The 18,013-nt window shown below is 61.6% G+C and overlaps 3 protein-coding genes across 3 annotated transcripts; 2 read left to right on the forward strand and 1 right to left on the reverse strand.

The window, feature by feature from the left end:
* Positions 1–86: 86 nt before the first annotated feature.
* On the reverse strand, positions 87–7,705 carry TUBB (tubulin beta class I). Its single transcript, XM_031610594.2, has 4 exons — positions 7,509–7,705; positions 4,488–4,596; positions 3,778–3,888; positions 87–2,898 (listed from the first exon to the last, which is right to left on the reverse strand). Exons 1-4 carry the CDS (start codon positions 7,563–7,565, stop codon positions 1,841–1,843), a joined length of 1,335 nt encoding a protein of 444 aa, XP_031466454.1. The 5' UTR covers positions 7,566–7,705; the 3' UTR covers positions 87–1,840.
* Positions 7,706–8,000: 295 nt separating this feature from the next.
* On the forward strand, positions 8,001–15,701 carry MDC1 (mediator of DNA damage checkpoint 1). Its single transcript, XM_031610593.2, has 13 exons — positions 8,001–8,018; positions 8,832–8,880; positions 8,987–9,052; positions 9,219–9,264; positions 9,354–12,097; positions 12,406–12,504; positions 12,591–12,772; positions 12,877–13,131; positions 13,399–13,470; positions 13,645–13,830; positions 14,472–14,597; positions 14,831–14,941; positions 15,400–15,701. The coding sequence occupies exons 2-13, from the start codon at positions 8,835–8,837 to the stop codon at positions 15,649–15,651; spliced, it is 4,185 nt and encodes a 1,394-aa protein (XP_031466453.2). The 5' UTR covers positions 8,001–8,018; positions 8,832–8,834; the 3' UTR covers positions 15,652–15,701.
* A 1,001-nt stretch (positions 15,702–16,702) lies between these two features.
* On the forward strand, positions 16,703–18,008 carry LOC149913779 (uncharacterized). Its single transcript, XM_090129002.1, has 2 exons — positions 16,703–16,880; positions 16,978–18,008. The coding sequence occupies exons 1-2, from the start codon at positions 16,703–16,705 to the stop codon at positions 18,006–18,008; spliced, it is 1,209 nt and encodes a 402-aa protein (XP_089985128.1).
* The last annotated feature ends 5 nt before the right edge of the window (positions 18,009–18,013 follow it).

The raw sequence follows: 18,013 nt of genomic DNA on the forward strand, positions 1-18,013 counted from the left end.
ACCCCAAAGGGGGGCAGGGGACAAAGGTGGGACCCCAAAGGGGGGCAGGGGACAAAGGTGGGACCCCACATTGACACCAGGGCGCGTTGGCGGCGTTCCGTCCCGGTTTTATTCTTTGCCCCGGGGGCGGCTTTTCAATATGAAAAAAAAAACCAAAAAGAACAAAAAAATAAACCAAATAGGGGGAAAAAAACAACAAAACAAAAATTGAATTTGTTGAGGAGGGAGGAGGGGGGGGACAAGGGGACAGGAGAGCCCTTTGGGGGGGTGGCAGCGACCACCAAAGGACGGGGGGACAAGGAGCGCTGACGGGGGGACGGCGGCCATGAGGTGACATCAACGGCCAGCAGCTGCAGGGGGACAGACAGGAGTGACAGTGGTGGCAGTGCTGAAGGGTGAGGATGATGATGGCCAGCAGCTCTAAGAGGTGACAACACTGAGAAGATGGTGACGATGGCCAACAGCTTCGTGGTGACAACGGCAGAAGATGGCGACCAAGGCCAACGTCTTTGTGGTGACACCACCAAGGCATGATGACGATGATGGCCAGCAGCTCCTGGAGGTGACAACGCCAAGAGGACGATGGCCAACGCCTCCACGGTGGCAGCAATGAAGGACGATGGCCAACGTCTTCGTGGTGACAGCACCAAAGGACGATGACCAAGGCCAACGTCTTCGTGGTGACCTTGCTGGAGGACAAGGGTGACGGCCAGCACCTTCATGGTGACATGGCCAAAGGATGATGGCCAACAGCTCGTCAAGGGGACAAGGCCAAGAGGGCGATGACCAAGGCCAACACCTCCGTGGTGACACAGCCAAAAGATGACGATGGCCAAGAGCTCTTCGTGGTGACAACGCCAAGGGACGATGGTGGAGGCCAACGCCTTCGTGGTGACAACACTGAGAGACAATGATGGTGGCCAGCATCTTCGTGGTGGCATTGCTGAAGGACAAAGATGGCGGCCAAGAGCTCTTCAAGGGGACGACACCGAAAGACGATGACCAAAGCCAACGTCTGCATGGGAACAACACTGAAAGACGGCGATGACGATGGCCAACGTCTTCGTGGTGACAATGGTGAAGGACAACGGCTGAAGTCTTCATGGTGACAGCGCCCGAGGACAACGATGGCCAACATCTTCATGGTGGCACGGCCAGAGGATGAGGATGGTGGCCAAGAGCTCCTCAAGAGACAGCGCTGAAGATCAATGGCCAAAGCCAACGTCTGCACGGAGGTCACTGCGGGACGATGACGACGATGGCCAGCATCCTCACGGTGACGCGGCCGAAGGACAGCGATGGCGGCCGAGAGCTCTTCAAGGGAGCAAGACCAAAGGACAATGCCAAAGCCAACATCTTCGTGGTGACAACACCAAAGGATGGTGATGATGGCCAACATCTTCGTGGGGACAACACCAAAGGATGGTGATGATGGCCAACATCTTCGTGGTGACGGTGCCAAAAGATGATGATGATGGCCAACATCTCTGTGGTGACGGTGCCAAAAGATGATGACGATGACGACGATGACGACCAACATCTTCGTGGTGACGGTGATAAAGAAGGATGACAACAAGGCCAAGAGCTCTTCAAGGTGACCAACAAAGGACGACACCTACAGCCAACGTCTTCGTGGTGACAGAGCCGAGGGACGATGATGGTGGCCGACGTCTTCATGGTGACAATGGTGAGGGACAACGGCGGCCATGTTTGTGGTGCAGCCAGGAGCACAGCGGAGGGACGAGGGCTCTCCGAGGACGACGCGGGAGGACGAGGGCTCTCCGAGGACGATGACGACGACAGCGACGATGACGGCAAAGGACGAAGGCCGGCGCCTCTCTTAGGCCTCTTCTTCGGCCTCCTCGCCGAAATCCTCCTCCTCCTCGGCCGTGGCGTCCTGGTACTGCTGGTACTCCGACACCAGGTCGTTCATGTTGCTCTCGGCCTCGGTGAACTCCATCTCGTCCATCCCCTCCCCCGTGTACCAGTGCAGGAAGGCCTTGCGGCGGAACATGGCGGTGAACTGCTCCGAGATGCGCTTGAAGAGCTCCTGGATGGCCGTGCTGTTCCCGATGAAGGTGACGGCCATCTTGAGGCCGCGGGGCGGGATGTCGCACACCGCCGTCTTCACGTTGTTGGGGATCCACTCCACGAAGTAGGAGCTGTTCTTGTTCTGCACGTTCAGCATCTGCTCGTCCACCTCCTTCATGGACATGCGGCCGCGGAAGACGGCGGCCACGGTGAGGTAGCGGCCGTGGCGCGGGTCGCAGGCGGCCATCATGTTCTTGGCGTCGAAGACCTGCTGGGTGAGCTCGGGGACGGTCAGGGCCCGGTACTGCTGGCTGCCGCGCGACGTCAGCGGGGCGAAGCCGGGCATGAAGAAGTGCAGGCGTGGGAAGGGCACCATGTTGACGGCCAGCTTGCGCAGGTCGGCGTTGAGCTGCCCGGGGAAGCGCAGGCAGGTGGTGACGCCGCTCATGGTGGCCGAGACGAGGTGGTTGAGGTCTCCGTAGGTGGGGGTGGTCAGCTTGAGGGTGCGGAAGCAGATGTCGTACAGGGCCTCGTTGTCGATGCAGTACGTCTCGTCCGTGTTCTCCACCAGCTGGTGCACGGACAGCGTGGCGTTGTAGGGCTCCACCACCGTGTCCGACACCTTGGGGGACGGCACCACGCTGAACGTGTTCATGATGCGGTCCGGGTATTCCTCGCGGATTTTGGAGATCAGGAGGGTCCCCATCCCGGACCCCGTGCCCCCGCCCAGCGAGTGGGTCAGCTGGAAGCCCTGCAGGCAGTCGCAGCTCTCCGCCTCCTTCCGCACCACGTCCAGCACCGAGTCCACCAGCTCGGCCCCCTCCGTGTAATGGCCTTTGGCCCAGTTGTTGCCGGCCCCGCTCTGCCCTGCGGTGGGGAAGACGTGGGGTGGGGGCGTCAGCGGGGGCTGCGAGGCGGCCCTGAGCCCCTTGGAGACCTGCATCCCATCGTGGGGGTCTCTGCTGCCTTCCCGAGCTCTTTGGAGTCACCCTCATCCCATGGAGGAACATTTTGAAGACCCCTTGGGGACACCAAGGGCCCTGGGGACCCCATTCTCCCACGGGGTGACACAAATCCCACCCTTTGGTGACATTCTGAAGACCCCTTGGGGACACCCAGAACTTCAGGAACACCTTCACCCCACGAGGACGCCATTCTCCCATGGAGCGATGCCCATCCCACCCTCTGGGGACACCAACTGCCTGGGGGACCCCGTTATCCCATGGGGTGACACCCATCCCATCACTGGGGGCATACAGCAGATCTTTTGGGGACACAAAGTCCTCTGGGGACGCTGCCATCCCATGAGGTGACAACCATCCCAGTCCTTGGGGACACTCTGAAGACCCGTCGGGGACAGCAGGAACCTTAGGGACCATCATCCCACAGGATGACACCCACCCCACTCTGAGGACACCCCACAGATCCCCTGGGGGTGCCATCATGCCCTGGAGACCCCGTTATCCCATGAGGTGACACCCATCCCACCCTTTGGGGACGTTTTTAAGACCCTTTGACAACACCCTCATCCCACAGAAACCCCGTTACCCCATGGCTGATGTCCATCCCATCCTTACAGACCATTTTTAAGACCCTCTGGGGACACCACACATTGGGGACCCCGTTATCTCACGGGACAACCCCCATCCCACGCCTTGGGGACGCTACGAAGACCCCCATCACCCCCCAGGTGTGGAGCCCCCCACCCCCCATCACGGTGCCCCCGAGGGGACCCGGAGCACTGACCGAAGACGAAGTTGTCGGGTCTGAAGATCTGCCCGAAGGGCCCGGAGCGCACCGAGTCCATGGTGCCGGGCTCCAGGTCCACCAGGATGGCTCTGGGCACGTATTTACCACCTGGGGGAGGAAATGGGGCAGCACCGGGTCACCCCACAGCCCTACACCCCCATCCCAAGGAATCCACACCCCCAAATCCCCCCCAACCCAAGGAACCTGCATCCCCTTCCCCCCCACCTCAAAGAACCCACACTCCCAACCCCCATGGCTTTAAAACATCCATACCCCAGCATTCTCCACCCCAAAAGACCCCCACCCCCCTCCACCTCGAGGAACCCACACCCCCAAACCCGTCACCTCAAAGAACCCACACCCTCAAAACCCCCACCTCAAGGAACCCACACCCCCAAACCCACCCTGTGGGACCCACGCCCCCAACCACCCCCCACCCACCTCAGGGAACCCCCACCCCCAATCTCCTCCACCTTGAAGAACCCTCACCCCCAGCCCCCCCACCTCAAGGAACCCAAACCCTTAACACTCCCACCCCCCCAATAAACCCAACCCCCCAGCCCCCACGGAGCAACAAGGAACGTCTTGGGGCAGAGACAATAAAACCAGGCCTCAGATGCAGATGGAGATGAAGAAATGAAGGAGGGGGGGTGAGAGGGACGCAGTGGGGCCGTGGGGGGGACGATGGGCGGGGGGTGCAGCCATACCCGTGGCCTCGTTGTAGTAGACGCTGATGCGGTCGAGCTGCAGGTCGCTGTCCCCATGGTAGGTGCCCGTGGGGTCGATGCCGTGCTCGTCGCTGATCACCTCCCAAAACTGCCAGGGAAAGGGGGGGTCAGAAAGCCCCCGCCCACCCCCAGCAGTGGGAAAAGCCCCCTAAATGCGCGCTGTAGCTTTAAGAGGAGGGAGGGGCAACGAAGGAGGGGGCGGGGCTGAATGGGAGCAGCCAATCGCAGAGGAAAGCCGAGCTGGGGGGCAGGGGGAAGGTGAGGGACAATGAAGGGGGCGGGGCTTCACTAAGATCCACCCCTAAGTGGGTGGGGCCAAGCAGAAGGGGGGCCAACCCAGGGGCCAGATCAACCCGGGGGGTGTGGCCAACCAAAGGGGGCGGGGCCTCAGCCGGCCACAGGGGGCGGGGCTACATTTGGCCACTCCCCCTCCCCCAACGGTTTGGGCGGGAACCGGAACCAGCATTTAAATTCCAGCAGGGCTGGCAGAGAATTAATTGCAGAAATGCCCCAAACGGGCTTTTTCTCACCCCAGATTTGCATATCAGTCACTACTAACGAGATGAAGGCGTTAATTGGGGGCTCCTCCCGCCCAAAAACGCAGCCGGGTGGGAGGGGCGAAATGAACAAAGGGTGGGGGAGGGGCTGCTGGGACCCCCGAGGTCACATGGGGGGGAAGGGGGGGGGGTTCAGCCACGCCCTGTGCTGAAAATGGGCCAAAAAGCGGCAATTTGGGGGCTGAGCGGGGAGGAAAGGGTTAAAAACGCTCTTTGGGGCTCAATTACACGAAAAAATGTCGTTTTGGGGCCTCGTCAGCCCAGATCTGAGGATCTTCGGGGTGGAGCTTTTTGGGATTCTGAGGTTTGGGTCAAAAAAGGCAAAAAAAGAGCAGAAAAAGGAAATTCAGGTTCGGGGTTTTGGCCGCAGGATGGAAGCGGTGCCGTGGCGCAGGAAATCCGGGAACTGAAGAGAAACTGCAGGCAAAAAAGGGCTTTTCTGGGACAAAAGGGGCCTCTGTGGGAAATACAAAAAGACACGGGAAGGGGGAGCTCCGTTTTGGGGTGAAAAAGTGGGAATTTGGGGCTGCAAACAAAGGCGGAGCAGCGCTGGCTGGGGGGGGCACTGCAGCAAACAAAGCTCCCATTCTGGGGCTGAAAAGCTTCATTTTGGGGCTGCTGGACGCACAAAGATTCCATTCTGGTGCTGAAAAGCTCCATTCTGGGGGCAAAAATCAGCGTTTGGGTGAAAAAACGCCCATTTTGGGGCCGAAAAACGCATCGTTTGGGGCGGGGATGATGAATGTGAGCAGAGAAAAGCACAGTGAGCAGCAAAACCCACAATGACGGCGGTGTGGGAGTGGATATCGGGGCAGAACGACCTCAAACTGCAGACTTTTGGGGCAAAAAAGGGCATTTTGGGGACAAACGGGCTCATTTTGGGCAATTCTGCCCCGGCAGCGCTGAGCTGCAGGATGGGAGCCTCCATCTTAGGGCTGCACACCTCCATTTTGGGAGCCAAATCCCCCATTTCTGCGCTGCAAAAGGGGAATTCGGGGTCAAAAATGGTCATGTGGGGCTCCAGCTCTACAAAAATGTGCATTTCGGGGGAAATGAGCCCCGTTTTGGGGGAAGAAATGGGGATTTTAAGAACAAAGGTGCAGCCGCGGGGCCGCAATCCTCCATTTTGGGGCCGCAGCTCCGTTTGGGGCAAAAAGAGCCATTTCAGCACAGGGGAAAAAAACAAAAAATAACAAATTCTGGGCTAAAAAAGCCCATTTTGGGGTCTGGGATGGTCTGGTGGGGCCAAAAATGGCTTTTTTGGGGTAAAAATGCCTTTTTTCAGCACTAAAAGAGCCATCTGAAGGAACAAAGCTCCGATGATGAAAAATGGACGTTTTGGGAGCAGCAAATTCTGACATCTTCACCCAAATCCTCGATTTTGGAGCTCCAGAACCGCCCCGATTTGGGTCCAAAAGTGCCGTTTTGGCACCTGCTGCAAAATTCCCCATTCTGGGGCAGAAATTTCTCATTTTTAGGGGAAAAAAACCCATTTCCAGGTCCTCCTGCAGCGACACGCCCCGATTTGGGGCAGAAATCCCCAAATTTGGGCTCCAAGGAGGCATTTTTGGGGTGAAAAACAGCATTTTGGGGGCTGAAAACAGCACTGGGAGCTGCGGGGTTTATCGAAAGGCAAAAAAATGCTTATTTGGAGGTGAAAATGCCACATTTTGGGGCAGATCGCCTCATTGAGGGCCTCAAAAATGCATCTGTGGGGGGAAAAGGCAAAAAGGGCCTCTGTGGGGCTGGGAAGGAGCCATTTGGGGCAAAAAAGGGCCGTTTTGGGGGTAAATCCTCGCGTTCTGTGGCACCTTCACCACCACAACCCCTCGCTGCCGATTTTTTCGCCGTTTTCCCACAAAACGCCGCATTTCGGCGCCACAAAAAAGGCCCTTTTTAACCCCTCAGCTCCCGGCTGCAGCGCAGCGCTTCCCCCCCCCGCCCCAAAATCGCTTTTTGCCTCAAATTCGCCCGTTTTCAGGCCGTGCGACACGCGGGGGGGGCGGCGCGGCGGGAAGGGGCGGATTTTGGGTCGGAAAGCGGCGTTTTTGGGGCAGTTTTGGCGCGTTTCGGGGGACGGGAAGCGGCGCCCTTTGGCCCCGCGGGGCCGAGGCGGGAACGGCCGCCATTTTGTCCCGCGTGGGGGGGGGGGGGAGGGGCGCGCCCCCATTTTGGGCCCGGAAATGCCTTTTTGGGGCTGGAAATGCCCACTTCGGGACACAAATCTCCATTTCGGGGCCGCGTCGACCCCTAGGAGCCCGCAGCGCGCGGCCGCGGCTGCATTTTGGGGTGAAACCGCCCCGATTCGGGGCCGCCTTTGTCTGCGCGCGGAGGGGGGAGGGGCTCCTTAAAGGGGCCGCGCCGCGATTTGAGGGGAGAGGAATAAATGGGGTGGGAGGGGGAGGAGGGGGGTCCACCCCGGCGCCCACCGCCCGGCGTTCACCTTGGCCCCGATCTGGTTGCCGCATTGGCCCGCTTGGATGTGCACGATCTCCCTCATGGCGGCGGCTCAGCTCGGGTCGGGCTGGGCGAAGTGTCGGAAGCGCGGCCCCCCTCCCCGGGTGCTGCGGTGGCGGCGGTGGCGGAGCGCGGCCCCTTTAACGCGGAACGCGGCGCGGCGACAATGGCGGCTGCTCGGGCGCCCTCGCGTCTCATATAGACACGGCGGCGCTCCCATTGGTCGGCACCGCCCGTCTGCCGCGCTCCCATTGGTCGGCGCCGCCCTCCTTCCGCGCTCCCGTTGGTCGGCGCCCTCACTGCGGCCGCTCTACCTATCCCGTCTCACTCTATGGCTCGCCGCGGACGCTCTGTCACTCTCGGAGGACCGCCCCCGCCCCCCTCTCTATTCCTTCCGCGGGAGGCAGCCAATAGGAGCGAGGAGTGGGCGGGGATTCCGTGGGGCTGCGGCCAATGGGGAGGAGGGGCGGGGCCCGGAGGCGGCGGCGCGGGAGGGGTGAGCGGGGCGCTCCGTGGGGCGCTGTGGGGTCGGGGGGTCCTGGGGGGGTCCGGCGGTGTTTGGGGCCATCGGAAGGGGCAGTTCCCTGGGTCCCGGGGCAGTTAGGAGCACCGTGGGGTGGTTGGGGGGGGCAGTTAGCCGGTATCTGAGGCCGTTGGGGATCCGTGGGGCAGTTTGTGGGACCTGAAGGGGGCAATCGGGAGGGCCTGGGGGCGGCCGGGGGGCCTTTGAGGGAGCTGGGGGGTCCCTAGGTCGGTTTCTGGGGGTCCTGAGGTATTCTGGGGGGCCCTGGGGCAGTTTGGAGGAGCCCGGGGGTGGCTGTGAGTAAACTGGGGCACTTTGGAGGACCTTGGGGCAATTTCTGGGGTTCCTGGCGTATTTTGGGGGGCGCTGGGGCAGTTTAGGGCTCCCTCAGGCAGTTTGCAGGACGCCGAGGTGATTCAGGGCATCCCTGGGGCGTTTGGAGGGCCCTGGGGCAGTTTAGGGGGTCCCTGCGGCAGTTAGCAGCACCCTGGGGCAGTTCAGTGGCTGCTTGAGGGATCCCATGCGTAGTTTGGGTGTCCCTGGGGCAGTTTGTGGGGTCACCGGGGCAATTTCCAGGGATATGGGGCTGGGGGGGGCGATTAGAGGGGGCAGTTTGAGACCGGGGGGGGGCAAGAGGAGAATGGAGGACGCAGCTGGGTGGGGGTCTGCTGGATTTGGGGTGACCGAGTGGCACTTGGGGTGAGATGTGGGGGTTGGGGGGCAACTGCGGCTGCGGGGGGAAGGGGAGGCAATTGTTTGAGTGGGGCAGTTGTTCCCACCCTTCAGGCCATGCAGCGAAGGCGTCCCCGAGGCCTCGGCGCCGTGGGGGGCACAGGTCGGTTCTTCCCCTCCCACCCCCCATCCCGAATGCTGGGCTCTGTGGATCGGAGGTCCCCGTGAGGGGGGGGTCCGGCAGCCCCCCATGATGTGGGTCCCCGCAGGGTGGGGGTCAGCGCCAAGGCAGCCCCTCGCCAGCGACTCGGAGGACGAGGAGCCCCCCCAGCGCTGTAAGTGCATGGCGGTGTTATTGTAGGGCCTACAAAAACACAGCAGTGGGGTGGGGGTGCTGTGATATGGGGGGGGAGGATGAGCCCTCTTAGTCTCCCCCCCCCACTCCCCCCAACTTTGAGTTCCTGCAGGCCCTACAATAACAATCTGTGCTGCCCAACGCAGGTCCCAGCAGCGCAGACACCGCCTCCCCCCGAGTGGTGCCAGAGAGGTAAGTGGAGCCCCAGCAGTGGGGTCAGGAGGGGGGCTGAAGCCCTTGGCCTCATTTGGAGACCCCAAACCCCTCCGTGTGCCGTGCAGCGACCTGGAGGAGCCGGATGTGTCCCCCAACGTCCCCGTGCTCCGAAAACGCCTCCCCCCCTCCTCAACTTTGGACTGCACCGATCTGGACGCCGGGGGACCCAAAAAGCGCCGTTTAGACCCCAAAATGCCCCCAGATCCTGGTGCTGAGCCCCAAAATCGCTGTGTGAGCCCCAAAGATGTGGGTACAGATGTGGAGCGGTGGAAGGGCAGCGATCCAAGTCTGGGCATTGAGAGCGATACGGATGATGAGGAGCACCCAAAATCTGCTGTTCTTCACCCAAATCACCACCAATCCGCCCTTGAGAGAAGCGCTGACCTTGGTGTGGCCCAAAGAACCCCAAATCCGGACATGGGGGGCACCAAAAATGGGCGCTGGATGCTCACAGTGGACAGCGACACCGACAAGGAGGAGGCTGAGCTCCTTCCGCCCATCCGACGGCCAAAAATACGGCAAAAAGCCCCAAATGTGCCCCAAAGTGCCATGATGGTGGGGGCGAAGAGCCCGCAGTCAGACCCCCGAGGTCCAAACAATGGATTTCAGGTCGCCATGGTGGGCAGCAATATGGATGTAGAGGTGGGGAGCTCAGTTTTGGGGGTTGGAAGTTCCCAAAGCGGACAGTGGGCGCTCACGGTGGACAGCGACACGGATGTGGAGGAAAGCGGAGCAGATCTGGGTGTGGAACGGCCCCAAAACCGTCAGATGAGCCCAAATGTTCCAAAAGTAGGGCTGGAGAGCCCAGGTCCACCTCCTGGGGGTCCTCGGGAGGAGCCTTTGGTGCTGATGGTGGACAGCGATACGGACGTGGAGGACTGCGGGGCGGATCCGGATGTTCTGTGCTCCACCACCCTCCAGGTGACCCAAAATGCACCAAACCCCCCCAGTATTGAGGCTGATGGTCCCCAAAAAGGACAACAGGCACCGGAGGTGGGCAGTGATACAGATGTTGGTTGGCCCCCAAGCAGAGACCTGGATCCAGAGGTAGGGGGACCCAAAATCCGGCAGCAGCTGCCTCTGGTTGACAGCGATACAGATGTGGAGGAGGACATTGCGTATCCAAGGGTCCCCATGGACACCCCAAAGCCCCTCATTGGTGTGGGTGTGGTGATGGAGACCCCAAATCCTCATCTTAAAGGACCTCCGAACAGATGTCAGAACCTGGAGGTGGACAGTGACACAGATGTGGAAGGAGAAGAGCAGCATCCAGATGTTCCTCACCCGGAAAACCACCAGGAAAACCACCAGAAAAAACACAAAACACCTCACATTGCCCCTCAGGATCCAGCTGCGGTAATGGAGACTCCAAATCCCAATCTTAAAGGATCTCAGAGGGGAGGTCAGAACCTGGAGGTGGACAGTGACACAGACGTGGAGGGAGAAGAGCTGCATCCAGGTGTTCCTGACCTGAAAAACCATGGAATGCTCCAAATCACCCCAAAGGATCCAGCTGTGGTGATGGAGACCCCAAATTCCAACCTTAAAGGATCTCAGGTTGGAGGTCAGAGCCTGGAGGTGGACAGTGACACAGATGTTGAAGAAGAGCTGAATCCAGATGTTTCTCACCCAGAAAACCCCCAAACGGCCCAAAGTGTCCTGAAGGATCCAGCTGTGGTGATGGGGACCCCAAATCCTGACCTTAAAGGCTCTCAGAGTGGATGTCAGAGGCTGGAGGTGGACAGCAACACAGATGTTGAAGAAGAGCTGAATCCAGGTGTTCCTCATCTGAAAAAACATGGAATGCCCCAAATCGCCCCAAAGGATCCAGCTGTGGTGATGGAGACCCCAGATCCTGGCCTTAAAGGATCTCAGGTTGGAGATCGTAGCATGGATGTGGACAGTGACACAGATGTGGAGGGAGAAGAGCTGAGTCTAGATGTTCCTCACCCGGAAAACCCCAAAACACCCCAAATCGCCCCAAAGGATCCAGCTGTGGTGATGGAGACCCCAAATCCTGGCCTTAAAGGATCTCAGGTTGGAGATCATAGCATGGATGCAGACGCTGACATAGATGTTGAAGAGTTGGATCCAAATGTTCCTCACCCAGAAAACCCCCAAACGCCCCAAATCGCCCCGAAGGATCCAGCTGTGGTGATGGAGACCCCAAACCCAGATGTTGTTGCCCTGAATGGTGACAGTGACACCAATGTGGGGGACCTCAGTGGCGTCAAAGCCCCCCAAACCCACAAGGCAACGCAGAGATTCATCGATTCGGATGCTGTGGCTGCCTCCGCTCCAGATGTTGCTCCAGATGTTGCTCCAGATGTGGCAGTGACCGCCCTAAATCCAGCTGTTTCCCCTCCCGCCAGCCCTGGGGGTGGCAGTGACAGCGATGGGGAGGAGGTGGCTCCCACTCCTCACATTTGGAGCCGAATCCGACCCCGAAATCCAAATGTTGGGAGCGCGGCGATGGGCAGTGGTGCCGATGTGGAGCAGATGAACCCAGAATGTGGGAAATTGACCCAAAAAAGGCAGAGTTTGCCCCCAGAACCGTGCAGTGATGGAGGTGTGGGAGGAACAGCACCAAAACGACACAATTCAGCCCCACATACAGACATGGAGAGCCCCAAACCCAATGGTGGGACGCAGAGACACAGTGGGGAGACCTTGAGGATGGGCAGTGATACAGCTGTGGCTCCGGCCCCAAAATCTCCGGATTCAGCCCCAAATTTGGGCCTCACTGCTAGTGGGCAGCATCGTCCCAATGGGGACACGGATGTGACAGAGAGTGACACCGAGGCTGAGGGTGAGTGGGGTGGCTCTGCTCAATTTGGTTCTCTCCTTGGTCACTTCGGTCCCCTTCCAGACACCTTCATTCTCTTCCATGGTCCCCTGGGTCCCATCTGTGTCCCTTGGGTCCCTTCTGTGGTCACCTGGGACCCCACTTTGTCACCGGTCCCCTTCCGGACACCTTCATCCCCTTCCCTGCTCGCCTGTCCCCCCTCCCTGCTCACCTGGATCCCCTCCTTGTCACCATGCCCCCCTTCCTCAGTCACCCATATCCCCACCTCGTCACTTGAACCCCTCCTCAGGGCTCTTCCCTTTCCCCCCCAGATGACCCGGACCTCTTCCTCGCCTCCACGCAGAACTTCCTGCCCCCCACACAGAACTTCCTGCCCCCCACGCAGAACTTCCTGCAGCCCCCAACCCAAGGTAGGTGACCCAGACCCCCCGCTTTTCCCCCCAGGGACCCCCGTGTCACCTCCCCAAGCCCCCATGTCACTCTCCCTGTCCCCAAGGCGGCTGTCCCCCAGACCCAACCCCAGCTTGGGACCCCGAGGAGCCGACGCAGTGCTTCTACCACCCCGAGGAGGAGGAGGAGAAGGAGGAAGAGCCCCCCCAGAGCCGCGAGGCCACGCGTGTCCCCACGGTGACGCCAGCCCAGGACGACCTGGGGGCCTTGACAGCCCCCAGCAAGGATGTGAGTGGGGCTGAGCCCCCGGGGGACGCAGAGCACCGGGGGTCCGCGGGGTGACCCCTCCCCTGGGGGTCACACACTCACCGACCCCCCCCCCAATCCCACAGGTGGGGGAGGGGCCGCGCCGCAGCCAGCGCCAGACCCGCAGCCGTGGGGGCGGAGCCAGCCGGGAAGGAGGCGGGGCCAAGGCAGCAGGGGGCGGGGCCGCATCAGACCCCGCCCCTTTGCGCCGCAGTCCCCGCCTCCTGGCCCGGCCTCCGCCGGCAGAGCCCAAGAAGGGGCGTGGCCAAGAGGAGCCCCGCCCACCGCCTGCACCCCGCCCCCGGAGGGGTGGCCACGCCCCCTCTCAGAAGAAAGCACGGGTGGGTGTGGCTTGGGGGGCGGGGCCTGTGTAAAATGGGCGTGGTCTGTGCTTGGGGGGCGGGGCTATTGGGGCGGGGCGTGCACCAATTGGGTAGAGGTTCTGACTGCTGATTGGTGGAAATGGCAGCAGAATGGATCCAAATGGCGGTGGGCGGGTTTTCTGTGTGGATCCTGGTCGCTGATTGGTGGGATCGAAGGGCGGGGCTCCATGGGGGTGGGGCTCAGGGGGAAGGGGGCGTGTCCTCACGGCGTGGTCCCGCCCCCAGGAGGAGGAGCCAGCTGACGTCACTCGGTCCCGGCTCCGCCCCCGGGGAAGCTCCGCCTCCTCCTGCCCCAAGGTTTGGCCCCAGTGTCCCCCCTCTGTCACCTCACGGTGTCCGTCTGTCCCCCCAGGCTGTCCCTTTTCCACCCACCCCCCCCACACACTGAGTGCCCCCAACGTGTCCCCTGACCCCTGGAAGCCATTCGCCCCTGCCAGCCGTCCCTGACCCGTGTCCCCACGGCGTCCCCAGGTGCTGTTCACGGGAGTGGTGGCCTCCCCCGAGATGGAGGCGGCCCTGGGGGGGCTGGGGGGGTCCATGGCCGCCTCCGTCTTCGACTGCACCCACCTGGTGACCGACCGCGTCCGCCGCACCGTCAAATTCCTGTGTGCGGTGGCGCGCGGCATCGCCATCGTCACCCCCGCGTGGCTCCACCAGGTCCCATGGGGGCTGGGGTGGGGGGGTGGGGAGGGGTCTTCGGGGACCTTGGGGACAGGGAGTTTGGGGGGCTGAGGGGGCTTTTGGGGGGAGGCGGGGGCTCTTGGGGACAGGGCACGGGGTGGTTGGGGGCAGAGTGGATGTGACGGCACTTGGGGACGCAGGATGATGGCTTTGGGGATAGGAATGCAGTCCTTGGGGACGAGGGGGGGGGTCTTTGGGGGTTTGGGGGGAAAAGGAGGTGGTCTGTGGGAACAGGGAGGGAATCTTTGGGGACATGGGGGTCTGGGGGAACAAGGAAGGGGTCTATGGAGACAAGGAGGGGCTCTTTGGGGTCATGATGGCACTTGGGGACGTGGGCCAACGGCTTTGTGGTCACAGATGTCATTTCTGAGGATGCCTCTGTGGACACAGTGAGCCTTTTTGGGGACGTGGGTGGCTTTAGTGACAAAGCAGAAGGACCCTGGGGACAAAGTGGGGACACCGTGGGACCTCTGGGGACAGGAGAGCTACAGGGGAACCTGAGAACAAAGGAGGGGGCCTTTGGGGACATGGGGAGTTCCTGGGGACGGAGGGGGGCTCAGGGGCCAGGGGACATCCCCACAGCCCAGGGTGTCACCACGCTGTCCCCGTGTCCCCAGAGCGCCCGCAGCGGCCGCGTCCTTCCCCCGGGTCCCTTCCTGGTGCAGGACAGCCAGCAGGAGCAGCACTTTGGGTTCAGCCTGTCCCAGGCTCTCAGCCGCGCCCGCCGCCGCCCTCTGCTGCAGGTGACCGTCCCCAAATGTCCCCAAGGGGCCACACGTGGTCCTGTGGTGTCCCCAAATGTCCCCAGGAGCCATGGTGGGGGCCCAGGGCTGGACTGAAGGACACTGCCCAACCCCATGTCTCCTCCATGTCCTCTCCATGTCCTCTCCATGTCCCTTCCGTGTCCCTTCTGTGTTCCCTCTGTGTCCTTCCATGTCCTCTCTGTGTCCCCTCTGTGTCCCCTTCGTGTCCCCAGGGCTACGAGGTCCACGTCACCCCCAGCGTCCGCCCCGAACCTGAGCACATGAAGGACATCATCACCTGCAGCGGTGGCACCTTCCTGCCCGCCATGCCCTGCACTTATGGGGTGAGGGGCAGATGAGGATGTGGGGATGCTGGGGGAGGACCAGGGGATGTTGAGGGGACTTTGGGATACCGGAGCCACCGCAGAGGGGACCAAAGGGGCATTGAAGGGATTTGGGGGTCCCAGAGCCACCAGAAAGGGGACATTGGGGTCCCAGAGGTACCAGGGAGGGGACCAGAGGGGTATTGAAGGGATACTGGGGTCCTAGAACCAATGGGGAGGGGACAAAGGGGACTTTGGGGTCCCAGTGATGGAGGAGGTGACCGAGGGGATCCTGGGGGGACGTTGGGGACCCTGGAGAGGACACAGTGGGGATGGTGGAGGATCCCAGAGCCATTAGAGGACATCAAGAGCACATGGGGGGGGATTTGGGCTCCCATTAGCTGGAGATAAGGGGGAATCTCGGTGTGGGGGGATCCCATTGAGGTCCTGCTGTTTTAGTAACCCCCCCATCCCCCCAGCCCCGCAGACTGGTGATCTCCTGCCCGGAGGATGCAGGGTGCTGGGGGCCGGCGCTGGGGGCTCACCTCCCCCTCCTCTCAGCTGAGCTCCTCCTCACCGGGCTCCTCCGGCAGCAGCTGCAGCTCCAGCCCTTCCTTCTCACCCCCCCGGACCCCCCCCAGGATCCCCCAGTGTCCCCTCGGCGGCTCCGGGACAGGACACATCGGGACCCCCCCGGTACCCGGCGGCGCGGGCAACTCGGGGTTAAATGAGGGTTTATTTTTGCACACACACGCACAAAAAAAAAAAAAAACAACAACAAAAAGAATTTTGTTGGTTTTGGTGGAGGGGGGGGGGGGTGAGAATGTCTGATCTCCCCTCGATTTTGGAGGAGAGGGGTGTGGGGACATAATGAGGACAAATGGGGGGTGATGGGGACATGGCAGTGTTGGCCCTGGGGACACAGGGACCATCCTGGGACGCTGCAGCTGCCTTGGTCACCCCCCATGGGGACAACAAGACTCCCCTATATGGTCATGGTGGGCCTCAGGACACCAGGACCCTCTCCATGGGGACACCAGGACTCCCTTATGTGGTCATGGTGGCCTTGGGGACACCAGGACCCCCCCCATGGGGACACCAGCACTCTGTTCTGTGGTTGCGGTGGCTTTGGGGACAGCAGGACCCCTTTATATGGCCATGGTGGCCCTGTGGAAACCAAGACCCCCCACCATGGGGACAAGGACATGAGAGGCAGCGCTGCTCCAAAGCCCTCCATACGGTCCCTGCTGTCCCCACGCCGTCCCCTGTTCCTGCTGGTGGCCCAAAGCTGTCCCCATGTCCCCACATCTCCATCCCATCCCCTCTGGGGGGCAAACCTGCTGGCCCTTTGGTCACAACCCCCGTGCAGCCCCCCTCACCTCCCACCCCTTCTGTCCGCTCTGTTCTGGGATCTGTTTGGGTTCTGGAATCGAAAACAGGTGGGGATGGTTTCACTTTCACTTTGGTGAGGGGGAAGAAGGTTCCACTTCCGGGTTGGTGTCACGTGGGAGCAGGTATGGAAGGTTTCACTTCCGGGTTGGCAGCAGGTAGGAGCGGGCGGGGAAGGTTCCACTTCCGGATCGGTATCATGTGGGAGCAGGTGGGGAAGGTTCCACTTCCGGATTTGCGACAGGTAGCAGGTGGGGAAGGTTCCACTTCCGGGTTGGTGTCACGTGGGAGCAGGTGGGGAAGGTTCCAGTTTCGGTTTGGAGCAGGCAGGGACGCTTCGTGCCGCCTGCGTGTCAGATTGGAGTGGGGGGGGGGGGGGGGGGGGGAACCTCAATGGGGCGGGGGGAAAAAAGCCTCAGTGGGGCGGGCGGAGCCGACGGCCCGCTTTGGGCCGCGGTTCCCCTTTTGGGCTCCGGTGTGAAGGGTTGGAAGGGTTGGAAGGACCCCGGTGCTGCGGGGCGGCTGAAAGCGGAGCCACAGGAGGGAGCGGGGCGCTGGGGGGATCCGTGGGGTAATTAGTGAGTGCAGGGTCATTAGGGGACACCAATTAGCGGAGCGCCCATCCACGCAGAACCGCTCTCGTTCTCCCTCTGCAGACTGAGCTCCAGCTCTGCCTCGCCCACTGCTCCCAATACCACCACCAGTACCACCAGTACCACCAGTACCACCAGTACCACCAGTACCACCACCAGTACCACCAGTACCACCACCACCACCACCAGTACCACCACCAGTACCACCAGTACCACCACCAGTACCACCACCAGTACCACCAGTACCACCAGTACCACCACCACCACCACCAGTACCACCACCAGTACCACCAGTACCACCAGTACCACCACCAGTACCACCAGTACCACCAGTACCACCAGTACCACCAGTACCACCACCAGTACCACCAGTACCACCACCACCACCACCACCACCAGTACCACCACCAGTACCACCACCACCACCACCAGTACCACCACCACCACCACCAGTACCACCACCAGTGCCTCCCAGTGCCTCCCAGTCCCCCATCCCCACTGACCCCCACTTCACACCACGCGTTCCCAGTGCCTCCAGTTCACCACAGTGGCTCCCAGTTCCCCCCCCACACTCCCAGTATGTCCCAATTGCCCCCAGTAGGCCCCAGTACCTCCCAGTATGTCCCAGTTCCCCCCCCACACGCTCCCAGCAGCCCTCACCCCCAGTTCCCCCCCCCCATGATCCCAGTGGCTCCCAGTTGCCACCAGTAGGCCTCAGTTCCCTCCCAGTGTCCCCCCTCCCCCCTCCCCACCCTTTTTGCCACATCCGCAGCGGCGCAACCAATCAGCGCGCAGAGCGCGGCGCAGAGCCCGCCCCCAGCCCCGTCGGCGGGAAAGGAGCACCCAATGGAAAGCCGCGACGCAGCAGGGAGGTCCCGCCTCCCCGTATGCAAATGAGAGGCGGTGCTCGGGATGACGGACAACTCCCTGAGCCAATCCGAAACGGAGGGGCGGGGCCACGAGTGCCAGTGGGCCCTGAGGGCAAACGAGGGTCTCTGGGGCGTCAACGAGGGGGTCGGGGGGCAAATGGGGAACAAAGGGGGGCAACTGGGGACCCTGGGGGGCAACTGGGGGGCCGGGGGGGGCGGCCGTGGCCGTGGGGCTAAGCCCA

The sequence above is a fragment of the Phasianus colchicus genome, chromosome 35 (assembly GCF_987193195.1).
Source record: "Phasianus colchicus chromosome 35, bPhaCol1.hap1.1, whole genome shotgun sequence".
Taxonomy (NCBI): Eukaryota; Metazoa; Chordata; class Aves; order Galliformes; family Phasianidae; genus Phasianus; species Phasianus colchicus.

What these genes read in the sequence shown, in the direction of transcription:
- TUBB (XM_031610594.2), bottom strand. Translation starts at nt 7,565, where the DNA reads ATGAGGGAGATCGTGCACATCCAAGCGGGCCAATGCGGCAACCAGATC. An exon ending in CTACTACAACGAGGCCACGG is followed by an intron (nt 3,889 to 4,487) that starts GTATGGCTGCAC and finishes TTCCTCCCCCAG; the next exon opens with GTGGTAAATACGTGCCCAGA. An exon ending in ACCCGACAACTTCGTCTTCG is followed by an intron (nt 2,899 to 3,777) that starts GTCAGTGCTCCG and finishes TCCCCACCGCAG; the next exon opens with GGCAGAGCGGGGCCGGCAAC.
- MDC1 (XM_031610593.2), top strand. Translation starts at nt 8,835, where the DNA reads ATGCAGCGAAGGCGTCCCCGAGGCCTCGGCGCCGTGGGGGGCACAG. An exon ending in GAGTGACACCGAGGCTGAGG is followed by an intron (nt 12,098 to 12,405) that starts GTGAGTGGGGTG and finishes TTTCCCCCCCAG; the next exon opens with ATGACCCGGACCTCTTCCTC. An exon ending in TGACAGCCCCCAGCAAGGAT is followed by an intron (nt 12,773 to 12,876) that starts GTGAGTGGGGCT and finishes CCAATCCCACAG; the next exon opens with GTGGGGGAGGGGCCGCGCCG.
- LOC149913779 (XM_090129002.1), top strand. Translation starts at nt 16,703, where the DNA reads ATGGGGCGGGGGGAAAAAAGCCTCAGTGGGGCGGGCGGAGCCGACGGC. An exon ending in GCGCTGGGGGGATCCGTGGG is followed by an intron (nt 16,881 to 16,977) that starts GTAATTAGTGAG and finishes ACTGAGCTCCAG; the next exon opens with CTCTGCCTCGCCCACTGCTC.